The sequence below is a fragment of the Medicago sativa genome, chromosome 8 (assembly GCF_051527215.1).
Source record: "Medicago sativa cultivar Bolivia chromosome 8, Bolivia_mono, whole genome shotgun sequence".
Classification (NCBI taxonomy): Eukaryota; Viridiplantae; Streptophyta; class Magnoliopsida; order Fabales; family Fabaceae; genus Medicago; species Medicago sativa.
In genome coordinates, this window is record NC_140756.1 from 79,627,220 (window position 1) to 79,644,376 (window position 17,157).

Below are 17,157 nucleotides of genomic sequence, written 5' to 3' on the forward strand. Positions count from 1 at the left end.
GTCAATTTGGTGTCCTTAAGTCGATTGTAGTATATTGAGTTGCACATTTTTTTACGTTCTTTTAGTAATTAAAAAAAAATCTCACAATCTTAGTGTGGTGCTGCCAGTGGTTGATTTGGTCTTAATTACGTCCCTAAACCCAGGCTTTGCATGTCTGTACCATCAAGGTTTCTCAATTAAATTTTGACATTTCAGTTTATGATTCAACGGTTCCACTCTTGAAGATCATAATTGTCAATATAAGAAATAATCAAGTAAATAATTGCAGATGTTGCTTCCAAGTTCCAAAAAGCTAGAAAGAGAGAAAAGGAATGAAAGATAAGGGAAAGTAACTAAAAGCTAGAAAATAGGAAAACACTCTAACTGGCTAAAAGTATTCAGATTACTCTATAAATGTACAAAAAACTAAAGTAAACTAATTAAAACTAACTTAAGAGTGTGTTTGGATAGGGGAATGTTTTGAGGGAATGTAATGTTACGAGGGAATTCAAATACTTTGAGGTGAATTCCATTGTTTGGATGGGGGAATGTAATGTAATGTTGAGGAAATGTAATGTTATGAAGGAATTCAAATACTTTGAGGTAAATTGCCTAGAATTTTAAATTATTTAAAATTTCCAAATTACCTCATCCAAACACACTCTAAGGGTATCTAACAATCCTCTGCCTTCATATCCTTCAAGATCATATGGTGCAGTAGCTTATTCAACGAATCCCCTCTGGATGCTGCTAAGTTATGAACATCATGAATGATGAATCTCATCAAAGCCAGTGTAATTAGCAATTCCAACCTGCTCATACCAAAACAAATGATAACAATATGTTAAAAACTATATTTGTGCTACAAATGACAAAATAATGAACTCCCAACACATGATTTACTAAAGACTTCTAAAACGGTAAAACTCTAGATGTAATACTAATAACCATATGGAAGTACAAAACAATCAATACATCAAACATTTTCAGAACTTCATTTAAGCTGCATGTTAATAAATCTTAAAATGGTCTACAATCTACATTGAGGTTATCAAAACAAACAAGGGAAATCAGAATGAGACGCATACGATCATTGTCATTAATAGCATAAATTGCAATTAGAAATGAACACCAACATCTATTTTCAAAAATACAGAAAAAGATTAAAGATACACATGCAGTACCAGTGTACACATGGCTCAATAACTTTTACAAAACAAGCTTTGGGCCGTCTTTCTAGTTCTTGCCTTACCATTTGTTAAATAATGTTCTCGTATCCTAGTTTTTGCTTCCTTTTTCTTTTGTTTCTCTCTCCACTGTGTTTTAGCCTAAAAAAAAACTGTTCAAAATCAAAGATGAACTTTAAATTTGAAAATTTAAAATAAAACATGAAAATAAATGATGCAATTTTGTCTAAAAAATGAATTTTGAAGTATAAACATGTACATGAGAATAATCGAAAATGAACATGAACATGACAATAATCGAAAATGAACAAACAACAACAACAACAAGCAAAACCTTATCCCACTTTGGTTCAAACACGCATAAATGTTCTATCATATATCATATCTCTATCCAACTCATTAATCTCTAGATTTTTCTTAATAGTTTAGCTAATAATTTTTCTAGGTCTTCCTCTCCCTCTAGTGATTTGACACTATCTCCGTCAGGTCTACTCTCATTACTATAGAAACTGCAAAACTTTTGTCTGCATGTCGAAACCACCTAAGCAGAATTTTCACCATCTTTTGTACGATAGGTGCTACCCCAACTCTCTCTATTGTTGTCATTTATAATACTATTTTGTCTAGTCTTACCACACATCCAATAACACATCCACATCTCCGCTATGCTTATTTTTATTCTCGTGTTGGTTCTTTACCGAAAATGAACATTATTTATAATTTCAGACCAACTTGGCAATTAATTGAGTAATTCTTTTCAACAATCCAAAGCAAAAACTTAATATGAGAAAACAGTTACACTTGAGTACAAGCAGTGCACAAGATGAGCTACTAATAAGTCTGACAGCAACAAAAATCTAGGTAAAGTGGCTGGGGACAAGTTTGGTGTGCGGCAGCAGCTTGTCAACTTCTCTGTAAATGAAAGCATCTTAGCACAATATGAGGATCCCCATCCAAGAAATGACAACAACTTTGTATGATATTAGTTGTTACTAATGAAATGACTACAATACAACATAAACATACTTTATTTTGAATAGAGGAGTGTTATTTGAACAACCATTTGGTGAACAACTTATGGGACAACCATAATTTACAAAGAAAAAGTAGGTAACACGAAAATCAAGGCAATAGAGAGATAAAGCAAAAAATAATGTGAGTATGAAAGAGAAAGTTGTCACAAAAGTTGTTTAAAAATGGATGTTAAAATATCATTTCTCTTTTGAATACAATGGAATAAAAAGAAGATCACAACAAACATTAATTATTAATTGAATACAGTGTGTTACTGAAAAATAACAATACAAGATATGATTTACAGACTCTCATGGTAAACATGCAGACCATGTCCAAATGTGCCAAAAATGCTACTGCAATAATCCAGTCCACCATTATCATTCAAATTATACACAATAAGTTCGGATTTATTCTTGTTTCTCAGCAGATGAACACCATTTTCTGAAATGAAGAAGGCATCAGACATAGAAGCGTGAAAAAACGATGTGTGAATAAACTTATTATCCAGAGTTATGGTCATCAATTTAGTCCATGACTCAACAACTCCATACTCTTTCATCATCCACACAACCAGAGGTCCCGAATAGTCATAAAAAGAAACACAAATGCAGTAACTCGAAACACTAAAGTAGACAATGGCTCCATAATGTTGATGTTGAGGCATCAACATTTCCCGATAAGTCTCCTTCTCAAGATCAAATGAAATAATCACCTTTTGATTAGTAGAATTAAGACAATGTTTATTAACTATCCAATTCAAACTGCCACTCACAAATTTCCCTAACTCCCTATAACTATCACGACCACACAGGAAATTTTGAAGATTAGTCCAAGAATTTTCACCAAATATATAAATTATGGTCTTAATTTCCTTAGAATTGGACTTATTTTGCACAACTACTAGAACCTTGTATCTGTCATGAACTCGATCGTAGCCAAAGCCACAATATAGGATCCTCTTATGACGAAAACAAAGAATGGTCGATGAATTGGATTTCAAATTGATAGAAGGATTCCACAATCTGAACTTAGATCGATGTTCATCATACAAACAAATCAATCCATTGCATGAATCTATAATATATCTAACGTGGCTCGAGTGTCTCGTTTTCAAGGTAACGGGAACGGAGTGAAGATTCGACGGGTTTTCCAACAGTAGTTTCAAAGGGTAAGATAGGAATGACCAACTTTTATGATCGCGAATGACAGAGCAATCGTAGGGACGCCGTTGAGCTCAGAAGGTGGCTTTTTGCAAATTGGGGGTCTGAGATTAGAGTTTTCCAGGATTTGCAGACACAATTTTATTGAAGGAGAAGTTTCACCGGAAGTCGAACGTGGATCTCCACGATGAGATCTTCCGGTAAAAACGGTGGCAATGGCTTGTTGACGGTGTCATTTTGAGAATATCGTAGTAGACGCTTCCCTAAACGCGACCGCATCACAAATGTAACACCCATGCTGCCTGCAGCCTTTGGAATTACACTATCTTATCTTGATCAAACAACTTATGATTCAAACGATAAATCAGATACAAAATGTTAAAACTTGAATTATCCAATCTTGATCAGACAACCCAAGATGCACAAGGACAGAAAATGTAGGACACAAATGCACAACTCCCATCATTTTATGGACGAAAATTTTGTTTCCAATGTCATTACAGCCCAATTTAGTATACCAATTTCAACTGAAGCAAAGGCGCAAAACATGCACAAAAACTCTTCCTACACTCGCCTCATCAATCAAAATAGTTTCCATTTCCTTTGAGCTTATTACAGAGAAAAAAATTACAAGGTAAACTTCCACATTGGAGATTTATGTTAACAACTCAATCGGAGGAACACTCTTGCTCAATAGTCTCTTTAACATAACGAGAAACCCAAGAGAAGTTGAAAAAATATTACATGACCGATACAAAACACTTCGGCAAGGGCGGGTGAATCCACTCCTCTTCTATTTGAGTAATTGCAAATTGCAATGATGAAATTTAGAAACCTGCACTTGTGCCTAAACAAGGGAAAACAAAGAGGTTTTTGTGTTTGGTTTATAAAAAAAAATAATCAACCAGCAGCGTTTGCTTTGTTTTCTTCTTCTTTCTTTATTAACCAATATGCTCACACTGGGGTAGATGGTGTAACATTATGGTTCCCCACACCATGGCGTCCACCACGCCCACCTCCATTTTGACTTGTCCTATGAGAACTCCTAGGTCGTCCTGAGAATTCCCCTTGGTTTCTGAATTCATTTCTTCCAAAACCTCGTCCACCACCAAATCTCCCACGCCCCCGGAAACCCTCGCCTCGGAAACCACCTCTTCCCGAAGGATGCCTCCCTCTTCCGCTATCGCTTACTAGAATAAGATTAAAAGAGACAAGAGAGTATGATCAACATATATCTGATAAACCTTGGTAATATGATTAAAAAAATGACAACATCAGCATACCTCGTGTACTCGATATCTTTTCCTCAATAACAGCTTGCCTCTCACCAACAGTGATAGGTGAAGCCTGAAAATGAAATTAAATTTAGTAAGATCTACTACACAAATAACTAAACTGTCAACAGGTCATGATATGCAATCACATATAAGTACAAAATATCATGAATCTACTTCAGAATAATTTGAATGGCCTGTGGTTATGGTTGCTATATGCGAGTACAAATAATATAGGAAAAGTACAAAGTAAAAAACCATTCGATATAGGAAAATTACAAAGTAAAAAACATGCAAAAAAAGCATGCATCTGATTCAAATCAGAAACTCGATATAGGAAAAGTACAAAGTAAAAAACATGCAAAAAAAACCACTGGTTACTATCTTTAGTGTACATTCTGAAAAGCAATAGCACAGTACCAAGCTACTTTCCAATAAAGTTTTCTCAAATCAAATAGGCCAACATCTTTCTTCAGACACAAACACATTCTGCTTACCACTGGCATTACTAAGGTAACGCCGTATCTACTTTCCAATAAAACTAATTGCTTCCTAGGTGCAACCGGATTTTGTGAATACGATTACTGTAAATGAATATCCGTTGTATTATTAATCCCCTTCTGCATAGTATTATTATGATTGATTGTCATGGCCACACTGCTACCATAATACAACCCGGCACCAGCACCTGCTTTGCATTTTCACCACTCACTAGACTCCGACCACTTCTGTTAGAAACCTTTCTTTTGGTATATGGAAAAAATTCCCCAAACAGGGCAGAAATGAATAGACAATAGAATGATTCTAACTAGGATGAAGATTGATCAACAAAATTGGGAAAAGAAGAGTTTTTTTGAATATATTTTTGTTACCATCAATTGAATGGGATAATATGATTGAAAGAGAAGATACAGAATGTTTACAATGAAGATACCTTGCACTCAAGGCTACCCCAAAGGAGCACTCTCCTTTCACATTATTGCATTCTCTGGTCGCTAAATTTAATTAATGACAAGAGAAAAAGACAGGAGAGTATTCAGTTGAGGATAGCTTGTTCCTTTGAAGGAAACAATATTGACCAAAAACAGAACAGAAAAGCCGAGCAACTTAAAGCAAGTCTCAAATTCCTAATTGACTCAACTACCTGTATCTACATCACAAGGATAACATACCATGTGAGAAGATACAAATCTAGAATTTTGTTGAAGAAGCATCACTGACATGATAAAATCAAAACAATCAGATTGGGCATCAATCATGAACAGACATCTTCTCAAATTCCTTCTAACCAGAAAACAGTTTATGTTTTTTCACGCAATCATTACAGCTTAATCATCTTCATCCAACAATCTAGCAAGGTACCGATACAGTAAATACAAAAACTTAATCTCATTTCAAACGAAGTTCTAGCAAGGCATTCCAGTTCGAAAGTATACACAATGTTTTACAATCAGAGGCTGCAAAGCTCATTCAACTATTGAACGTTTAAGACCCAGAACTGCTGCTTTCAGAAGTTGGCACTCAGGAACTACAGAGGGAATATCGATAGAAGCTAGTGCGTACCACTACTTATCAATTCAAAAGTTTTCCAGTTTATTCAAAATTAAAGTTAATCTTATCTTATGTGTAATAAATAGTTCTTTCTTGGCCAAATATACATACAGCACTTCCAAACTATAATCAACAGTTGAAAAGAACAGTCTGTACCTTAAGTGCATTTTGCACAGAACTCAATTCCTCATATTCAACAAAGCCAAAACAGAACCCATGCTGAAAGAAGCCAAAAATACAGATTAGCTTACAAGCTTGCTTCTGATGATGCTCATGTTATTTATATGTGCAGATAGTAATATTCACAGACCTTACTGCTTCTTACTTGGACTCCACCATGCTTAATAGGACCAAATTTCTTAAAAACCTCTTCAAGAAGTTCAATTGTTGCATTAAATGGCAAGTTCCGTATATATATGGAATGACCTTCAGAAGCTGTAGCAAAAAGTAAGTAGATCAACTTTTAAACTAGAATTCAATGCTCCAGAATATATGAAGTTATAAACTCATCAATTCATATAGCCTCTTTTTCATTAATGGGGTAGTTTTGAATCTCTTCAGAGTGAGTCAAAATTGGATTAAACAAATATAGTAATAAACCAAAGCATCAATATACACCTTCTTCAGGAACGTCACTAGTCCTTGGTGCACTGTCACTACTAGGCGCTAATGCCTCAGGCCCAGGAGTAGATTTTGCGGTAGCATGCCGTTGTTCATTGGATTTAGCAGACGCCACTCTTGCAGCTCGGCTGGGAACATAGACACGACCAGATGCTGTGTTACTTTTCATTACCTTCATATCAGTGAAACTCTTAGTAAGTTGATGTAAAAGACCAGAAGAGTAACACAATGCAAGAAAATATACAATGATAAACTCACAATTGACGCATATGATGTCTTTCGTGCATCATCCTGGACTGCAGAAGTTGGATCTTGAATTGTAACAATATCATTCTCACTTAGATCATTAGGCGGTGCAGCAACCTCTTCATCAATAACCAATCCTTCTTCCTTGTTGTCCATAGGATAATAAACTTCATCACCATTATTAGGGTTTTCATCCTCTGCAGAGGTTGCAGGATCTTCCACAAGATGTTCGGAAGGGTGCATGTCCTCTAGAAACATTGAAGAAGCAATTACAGATTGAGGTTTAAGCAAAACATATAACTGTTGAATAAACACATATAGAGAAAAGCCATACTAACCTGATTCTGGCATGTGCACAGCCTCACCATTTTCATTGATGACATTATTTATTGAGGCAGAACTTAACTGTGGGACATCATTCTCCTCAATGTACCTAAAGACGTCATTTAAGACATAATATCCTTTGTCTTGTGGAGCCAAAAAGAATGTCTGTGAGAACTTCCTTCTCACGTTATCCTTCCCAGTTAAGCATCCAGTAACTAAAACTATCACACCTTTCTCATAGGACTCCTGAGCATCTGCAGTTTTTATTTCTGCTGTACAATCTTCATAGTTCAGGGAAACAATTGTTTCATTGATTGCCTGATCCAACAGTTATTTCCTTCTAGTTAATGAGTTGAAAATAAACCACAAGTACCAGGGTAAATATAGATAAAGGATACAAAAGATCAGGGTTACTCAAAACATGCATTAGCAGAGTCTTAAGGGATATGAATTCTAAACAAACTAGACATGCTACATCCCACAATTATTTAGTAGGGAGTGTGAATTTTATCACGTCACAGAAGTATTAATCTACATATACCAAATAGCCTGAGATATCAAGCTTTTAGAAACCAGGATGATGGGGGAAACAATCTCAGCAGCTGTTAAGCTAAAAGCGTTAACTGAAAACCTACTCCAACCAAACAACAGAGCCGTTTTATAAAACCTAAAAGATAAACCTAGTTCTGTAAAGTTCTTGCCTTGGTGGGATCTAGGGGCGGATCCACATGGTGGACAATCACGGAATGTCCCATCATTATGATCTGGAATGCCAACCTATAGAACAATACCTACCTATAATTTAACTATAATTTTGAAAAATCAAAATATGAATATTGCCTTTATTAACCTTTTAACCCACTATATATGAGTATCGACCCTACTACAAACCAACATTTCTAGATCCGTAACTAGAAAGATATCATGAATTTATTGATTTGAATCATTGTTCTATATACATTTGGATTTGAACAATCTAAGTATTTAATGTCAAAGAAGTGAATTACACATGCATATTTAAACATACTTGTGTAGTTGTGACAGTTTTCATCACACCATTGCTGTCTGATCTACTCAAGAGACTCGAATCCTGATAGAACCTGTGCACCAAGTCAGGCGATTGATGCAGAATGTGATAATATTGCTCCACAAAGGCATTGCCAACAACTTGAGGACTAGGAGTAGTAGAAGGGTTTGCTTCCTGTACTGCCATCTGCGAAAAAATTCACAATAATGTAAGGGAGGAGAAATCATTAATGAAGCATAAATTTTGGCCAAGGAAGATCCGAAAAATGTATCGTTTTTCCACCCTGCTCTGCCCAAACCCGATCTCAAATTCGTAAAAGAGCAAACCTTCAATTTGGTCTCTAAACTATCACCTTCTCTCCTATTAATTTTTGTTTTTTGCAGACTATTTATTTATATTTCTATTGTTCAGGGACCAAATAGGATAGAAAATGATAGCCTAGTGACGAAATTGAATGTTTAATCTTAATAAAAAGAATTCGCATAATCAATATGTTCATAAGTAAGGGCGAAAACGTGTGGAAAACATCAGATCTAAGCCTACAATTATAAGGAACAAGACGAATGTTGTGTGGAAACAGATGAAAGTATGAAACTTCGCAATTGTCAAAGACAAAATCAAAACAAGAAACAAATGTTGAGTGATTGTTAATATAACACCACATGTAGTTTCATTTCATGCCTTCATCAATAAGTAGATTATCTTATACAACAATTAGAATGTCTTAAACACTGCATTAACTACTTATAAGTTGAAGTGAGAACACTATTAAATGCTAACATAAATAATAAAACAACTTAATTATGCCACATGGAGAGTATTATAATCAAGACTATAAAAGAACAGGATCCATAAACGAAATGAATAAATAAATCTAGCAATATAAAATGGATCAATAATTAAGCAGTTTAATGAATAATTAGAAATTTTAAGAAAAAAGCAGTTAACGGAAATCGTTGAAAGGAGAGATCAGAGAGTTGTTGATGAAAAGAAGACACGTGCGTGCATACCAGCTTGGTTTAGAAAGCAGAAGAGAGATCTCGACAGAAAGAGAAGTGAGACAGAGATTCTGTTGTGAAGGTTTGGTTTTAGTTGTCTCTCTCTCTATCTTGGTTCGGAGATCACAACACAACAACAAACGATGACTCCCGCTATTGCTTTTTTTATTCCTGACGTGAATCCTACTTAGCTACTATACATTTTCCTTTTTAGTACTTAGTTCTGTTTTTTTTGTTATTCTTGCATTTAATCCCTCTCATCTAAAAAAAAACGACTTTGGTCTTAGTCTTTTGAAAATTAAAAAATAAATAAACTAATTATTTTACCCAACAACTTAAGATTTTATCACTCTTAGTCTTCAGGGTATTCTGGTCACACTAAACTGGCTGACATCAAATGTATATCGATGATTGGACCTTGTCATGTAGCATTGAGTTGCCACATCAACATACCACAAAAGATTATCAACTTCGATTATTGTATAAAATTTTAAAGCTCTTTTGATTCAAATTGAAGATAAAAATTTTAAATTTGATTCTGAGATCTATCTGATTTTCAGATCTGTAAATGAATTTGTGATTATCCATATATTGCTTTATTGAATAACTCGTTTCAAAATCAATGTGGCATACCTATAAAATGCAAAGTCGTGCAAAGCTTAAAAATAAGGGGAAAATAGACAAAAACTTAATGCATCAAGTTCTAGACATCTCATGTTATATGCTACCATGTTACACAAAGAAAAAGTTGAATCATGTCGAAATTGGAAAACAAGATTTAATCATGCTAAGATTTTATACATGATTCGCTTGCTTGAATTGATTAAACCTGAACTCAATGTGTATTTAGGGTTTCCCTGATGCTACAGCAAACAATTGTTGCACTGTCAAACTTATATATCTTTGTGTGGTATCGAGCAAATGTATAGGTTGACTAATGGGCCGATCTTGAGTGTCTAGACCCAAATCATGTTGAACAACATATAAATGAACCAAATTAAATAGATTTTCTTTTGGCACCTCCTTGTTTTTCTTATAAGCCTCCCTTTTGGAATCCCTTGGGTGCATAGTTTTGTATCAAAACTTGGATGTATTTTTTGTCCATTTAATTTTAGCATGATTGAGTACTCATCCAAGCTTTCATAAAAGGCACAGAAGTGCATACTAATGGTGTTAAACTAAATGGCATCAATACAATCTTCACACAACAAATTCCAGGTAGCTGAACCGAGTTATGTTCCTGAGTTCCACCTTACAGTCAGCCTCCTCCGAATCAACACCTATGAGATCAACCATGAACTCAAGCCCCTTATCTTTAGTCAATTTCTTCTCGTGGTCTAAGATATGCTACTTGAATGGCAGATACAACAGATACGAGACATCTCTCGTTATCACTCTCATATCCCCTAATCGAAAGACGAAATCTCGACATCTACTCATGCCAGCTCTCAGTAAACAACAACAAGAGACCACGGTCAACCATGTTATAGTTGACACATCATCCAATAAAGACCACTGGCTGTAATGGTCTCTCTGAACCAGTGTTCACTCACCCTCCGCTCATCTTTTGACTCAACCACATGGTTTTGGTTCGGTTCAAGGTTTTTATTTTAGCAACCGAATCAAACCGCAAACCAATAGTCAAAGATATATCTTCGTTTTAAATAAAAACCAATACTCATAAAAATTCAATGGAAACTTTTATATAGTGACATATTTTTTCTTTGTTAAGTTTATTCTTTGCTTTTTATTTCAAAAATGTATTTATGTGCCTTAATTTGATGTTATTCACACTTTTTTATATCTGTTTATTATAAATATATCTTAAAATACAGTAACAAAAAAATAATATTATATATAAAAATCCAACGAGAACTTTTAAAGAATGATAAAGTCTTAGGGTGTGATTGATCTACTAAAAAATGAAGGACATGACAACTCTAACTGTACAATGTTTGATTTGTAAATGCCGTTTTAGGGACATGACAAAATGGAGGCAAGGGACATGACAAAAAATGAAATTCTTGTCCCTCGCTAAACCACAACACAACTTTTTGTCTCATGTACAAGTTGTCTAAAATACTAAAATGACATTTTTTCCACAAAAAATCATATAAGACAAAATTATTCAATACCATAAAACTTTGTCATGTGTTGTTCAGCCTTGTGTTGTTCTGTCTAGTACTTAATGTTTACCAGATCAAACACACCCGTAGCCTTTTGCATTTCTTACCAGAGAGAGTTACTTTTTGTTTTATCTTTTTAATCCGATCTATGTTGATGAGAACATACCATTTACCTTTTTATCTTTCAATTTAGATGTCTTTTAGCCTCAAAACCGAATCAAGTTGCATCTCGAACACCCCTCTCGGAGGGCGCGTAAGAAAGACAGAGTGTGGGAAATGAAAATCTCATTTTCTAATCAAAGAATATGTTGATGGGCTTTAAATCCAAACAGCCCATTTTCACATACTCACAACACCGTTCAATTTTCAATCTGATTCCCCATCTCCATTCCATTCGCATCGAGAATCAATCACAACCATGGCGAAATCCCCATCCTCCCTATTGCAGAAGCTGAAAAGCTTCATCAAAGCGCCATGGGAGATAACAGGACCCGTTTCCCACCCCGAATTCAAATCCGCCTTACCCGGAGCACTCGATTACCGTCCCTATTGCCCCGCCACTACCAAGGAAAAAGCGATTATTCCAACTTCCGATCCAGAAACCGTTTACGATATCAAATACTATACCCGTGATCAACGCCGCAACCGTCCTCCCATTGTTCGCACCATCTACAAGAAAGCTGATATCGAGAAACTCAGGAAAGAAGCTACTTATGACGTCGAAGATTTTCCTCCGATTTATCCCAATATTATTGTTGAAGAGGATATGAATGCTCGTGGCGGTGGTTACCAATCTTAAGGTCACATTTTTTCTTCATATTAATTCTCATGTTTTTGTTGATGATTAATTGATTAGGGATTTGTTTAATTGCTCTTTGAGTTTGACTAGGGTTGAAGTTTGGATGAATTTACGATTTTTACGAGTATTAGATTATATCACAGTGTGTAATTGAAATTGTATTTCCGGTTAATTTGTTTATGGCTTTTCGAAAGGGCATAGCATTTGGTATATTTATTGATTAAAGTGGAATTAAACATTACATGAGTTATTCTGATATATGTTTGATCCATTTCAAAAGTAGAATAATACATTGCATACTGATTAGATGGATGGTTTGTATGAAGAGGAGAGCTAATTAGTGCAAAGTAGTCTGTGGATAAAGATATATCAACTAATACTAGTGTGCTAATGCTTGTCTTTTATGGTTTTACCGTCTAGTAACTTGTTGTATGACTCTTATACAATGTTAAACGAGCGAAAGAAGTTATGTCAGTGAGCAGATGAAATGCATAATAGGCTAGAGTTCCAACAATTTTTTATCTGGATACTGATGTTAGTCCATAAGAGTAGGGTTCCTTTTGAAAATTGATAATCTGGAACATGCGGGAAAAATCATTGGAAGTTGTTGACACCATGATTAGAAGGACTTTTTTTGTGCCCTCAAGAAAATAAAGTAAAAATAGCGGAGTAAAATAGGGGCCCATATTGCGTCTGAACTCAATCCAACACCGCAACAGTGATGTTTTTCTAAAATTCTGAAAAAGAGGGAAATCTGGATTTTTTTTTTTTTTTTTTTCAGTTTTAGAAGTGAAGAATTATATTAGTAGTAGAAGAAGAGTCACAGTAGTGGAGGAAGAACGCACATCTATATATAAAATAAAAATTATATGCAATTATACAAAATATTAGAAGTGACGAGTTAAGTAGAGGAGGAAGAACACACATCTATATATAAAATAAAAATTATATGCAATTATACAAAATATTAGAAGTGAAGAGTTATAGTAGTAGTAGAAGAGTCACAGTAGAGGAGAAACATATATGTAAAATAAAAAATATTTGCAATTATACAAAATAAAATAGTAAAAATAGCTTATAACAATTAAAATATTATAATAACTACTCCCTCCGGTCACTATTATAAGCAAAAATCAACTTTTTAGATTCATTCAATAAATGATGTATTTGGTCTATATTATGACTAAATACATCATTTATTGAATGAACCAAAAAAGTTGATTTTTGCTTATAATAGTGACCGGAGGGAGTACTTATTTGAGATATTTTGATGTTATATTGTTTTGAGATATTTTGATGTTATATTTTGAGATATTTTCATGATGTGATTTTAAAGAAATTTAAATGGTGTTTTAATTGAGTTACGTTGATAATATGTGATTTATTGATTTCTCGTAGTTATAGTGTGGGTAAGAGAGCGGGTATGGATGCAAAAATTGAAGTTGTTATCCACTCAAGTATGGGGTCCAGAATCTAGATACAAGTATTTTTTTCCCAACTGCAGGAATGGGGATCAGATGGGTACTCTAGCACCCTACCCATACCTTACCTATTGTCAACCTCATCCATATACACGGCTATACCTTGCAAAAACACAGGTCAATGGCCTATAATTATTAATATTTGGGAGAATGATGAATGATGTGGTTCATGTTAAAAAGAGAGATACGGTCACATCCTTAAAATTTTCCATTGAACTATAAACATTTGATGTTAGTTGTATATTCACACCCAAATAGGACTAGAAGAACAACACAGATGAAAATTTGGGTTGAATCAGCACAACGCATTTTTCGGCCACTCCTTCTTTAAGACTCTATTCATAATTCATACCGACAAACACAGGTAAACCCTTTTGGGCCCAAATCATCTGTTTCTTTAGCTGTCAGACAACCTCTGTTTTGTCTCTTCTCATTGTTGATTATCATGCTTCATAGTACCACCTCATCTCTGTCACAACCACCCAACAGAACAACTGAGCGACAGTTTCAGTCTCTTTTTGTTGTTATTTACTTGTTAAGAATGTCTTAGATTGATCGTGATTGTGCGTCTAGGCAATGAAAAGGACAATCTAGTGATAGAAAACTTCTGCCATGGAGAGTTCTTGGCTGTTAAGGTAACGTTTGAACCCATTTGTAGGCAGCATTACCTTTCATTTCTAAGAGGCTAATTAGGCAGCAACCACAACCGTTGGGTCAAAGCTCCCCTTATCTAGACTACGATTTTTGGTTATTAATGATGATATGTCTTCAATTCTGGATGATTTTTAAATATTTTTAACATATAGTAAATGTGTAGTATAGAAGTCACCCTGCTATAGTGTTTTTGGGGCTGGCTGCTCTGCACATTTATCCAGCCAGGATTGGCAGCTAAAGTTTAAAATATATTGGTGTTGGCTTTTTTTCTACTTCATTATTATGGTTTGATGTTATTTTGGTATAAAAAATAATTAAAGGTTGTCATTCAGAGTATTTGGATTTTGCTACTTTATCTTATCTAACTAGTGCATTAATAGTAGTATGAAGATACACTGGCTATCCATTCCTACCTGTGTTTGAAGCTATTTGCTGAGGTTATGTAGATACGTCTGTATTTAGCATCACGTTCACGTGTGTTATCCTAATCCTGTTTGGACACAATTTCATTTCATATAGGCGATTTGCTCACTGGTTAGTTATTTAGGAAAATAAAAATAAAAAGATGCTAAATTTTGCAACTGCGGTGCATTTTGTCATACTCATTTTGCTTGTTATCTTACCCTATGCTGTAAGCAATTTTTTAGAGGCTGTGTTTGTCTAATATCATGTTTTTCTGTTTGGACACAATCTCGATATATTAGGCCAAATTGCTCACTTGGTTACCTATGCACAGAACTACTCGGAACAAATGGGAGTCCAAATTTATAGCATACTATATTTCTCTATGACATTTTTTTTTTCTTGTGCTCAAGTGTATGATCTGAATTCATCATAGTTTGTGTTTGTGTTTGTGTTACCAATTCCAGATCAATTTATATACACTTTTACCTGTTTCAGTGCTCACAAAATTGTTTGTAGACTACATAATATTTTATTCATTTACTTAGCTTCATATTATCTTGTGACTGTCTTTGACTAAATGTCTTTGCATGTCACCAGGTTTGTGCTATCATGGGATTACATTAATCACCCAGTCAACTTTTTGCCTTTGTCAATGGGAAGGTCTGAAGAGTCTTAGCACAGACCTGTAATTGTCTATTTTAAACGGCTGTATGCATTTTGTATCAATAATAAAAGGTTGTTAGGTGCAGTAAGTTTAATTATCTGCGTACTTATTTGTGTTCATCGGACCAGAAAGTAAATTGCCTTATTATTGACTTTTTAACAAAAATTGCCTCATTGACTTGATATGTGGTAATATGAATAATCACCTTGAAATTCCCTGTTTGTTTGGATTATGAGTGAAGCTTTTACGTATGATTTCAAAGTCTCTCCACGGTGGCTAAACAACCAACCATGCAGCATCTACATTTTGGAAATGAATCCTCATTTTTTTTAGGCAATTTTCTTGTAAGATGTGAAATGTTCCTGATTCTTCGCGCAAGAGTTTAAGCTTTGAGAAAGTTTATTTGTGGATGGTATTGAAACCTCTATGTTGCCTCATTCTTCTAAATTTATGTTGAATTGCTGCACAAAAAGAACTCGTGCACTGTTCAATGTTCAGGGTATTATTAAGGACTCTTGTGTTGAGGGGTGTTAGCTATTGAACTTCAAACTATTCATAAACATTCTTTAAGCTTTTCGGGTTAGTTGATCCTTGATAGTTAACTACGGACCAGGTTATGTTTGTGCTAACACGGACATGGCTTAACAGACAATGTTAAATGGCGTTTTCGTGAAACCTAACACAATTTAAAAATGACTATTACATTTCTCACCCTGTGTCTTTTCTCGCGCGCCCTATTTTTTTTCCCAAAATACCCCTTGTCCGGATAACACAATCCAAACACATTTCGGACTATTAACTCCGGATAAATTTGTGTATTTTGTCACTTCATCCACCTTGATGGATGATGATGCCAGTTATGAATGTATTGATTCGGATAATATAATCTGGAAATTGTAGATAACTTCCGGATTATATAATCCGAAACGTGTAAATCACCCCGTTGAAAGTCAACAAAAGGGGGTGGTGGACGATGGTTCCGGATTATATAATCCGGAAAGTGATAATCCTGTCCGGATTATAAAATCCGGACTGCATCAGTACAGAGGCAGAAGCCATCTGTTTTGGTTGAGCCTCTGTTTTAGAGCAGATTCAGTCAATGTTTTTGGCCTTTGACCATATGCAAACCAAAAAATCAAATTATAACATCAAAATTAACAACACAATATAATTTTCAAACTTTAATAAAACTTAATTATCCAAATGGTACATAACATAATTATCCAAAATATGCAAACATTAAAATTAAATAAAATACAATCAACCCCTAATAACTACACCCCCATCACCTCTGCCACCTCTCCTGCCACCACCCCTGCCATCCTCAATAGCTCCCCGACGACGGTAAACTTTCCCATCATGCACCTCTTTCAACGCATCCTCCAAATGCTGCCATTCCTCAGTCCCTTTCGGCACGGGACCACTTCTCATCACAACATAGATGTGGTCTCTGATGCGGCTCATCCTTCCGCTAAGCTGTAAGTACGCAAGGTTTCCATCCTCCTGAGCAGCTCGCGCATCAAAGACCTCACACTCTGGTGGCCTCGGCACTAGTACCGGCATGTATGGAAGAATCATGCGTGGATGAGACACCCGGTAAAACCACTCGATGTATCCATCTACTGCCTCCACATATTCTCTCCC

At 35.1% G+C, this 17,157-nt stretch overlaps 2 protein-coding genes across 2 annotated transcripts; one reads left to right on the forward strand and one right to left on the reverse strand.

Moving 5' to 3' along the window:
• Positions 1-3,781: 3,781 nt before the first annotated feature.
• On the reverse strand, positions 3,782-9,522 carry LOC146901993 (Nuclear transport factor 2 (NTF2) family protein with RNA binding (RRM-RBD-RNP motifs) domain-containing protein). The gene is made up of 9 exons (XM_085738700.1): positions 9,397-9,522; positions 8,387-8,572; positions 7,374-7,677; positions 7,048-7,283; positions 6,787-6,961; positions 6,479-6,603; positions 6,325-6,387; positions 4,627-4,690; positions 3,782-4,533 (listed from the first exon to the last, which is right to left on the reverse strand). The coding sequence occupies exons 2-9, from the start codon at positions 8,570-8,572 to the stop codon at positions 4,298-4,300; spliced, it is 1,389 nt and encodes a 462-aa protein (XP_085594826.1). The 5' UTR covers positions 9,397-9,522; the 3' UTR covers positions 3,782-4,297.
• A 2,380-nt stretch (positions 9,523-11,902) lies between these two features.
• On the forward strand, positions 11,903-15,725 carry LOC146901994 (furry). Its single transcript, XM_085732692.1, has 2 exons — positions 11,903-12,310; positions 15,447-15,725. The coding sequence occupies exon 1, from the start codon at positions 11,929-11,931 to the stop codon at positions 12,307-12,309; it is 381 nt and encodes a 126-aa protein (XP_085588818.1). The 5' UTR covers positions 11,903-11,928; the 3' UTR covers position 12,310; positions 15,447-15,725.
• Positions 15,726-17,157: the final 1,432 nt, after the last annotated feature.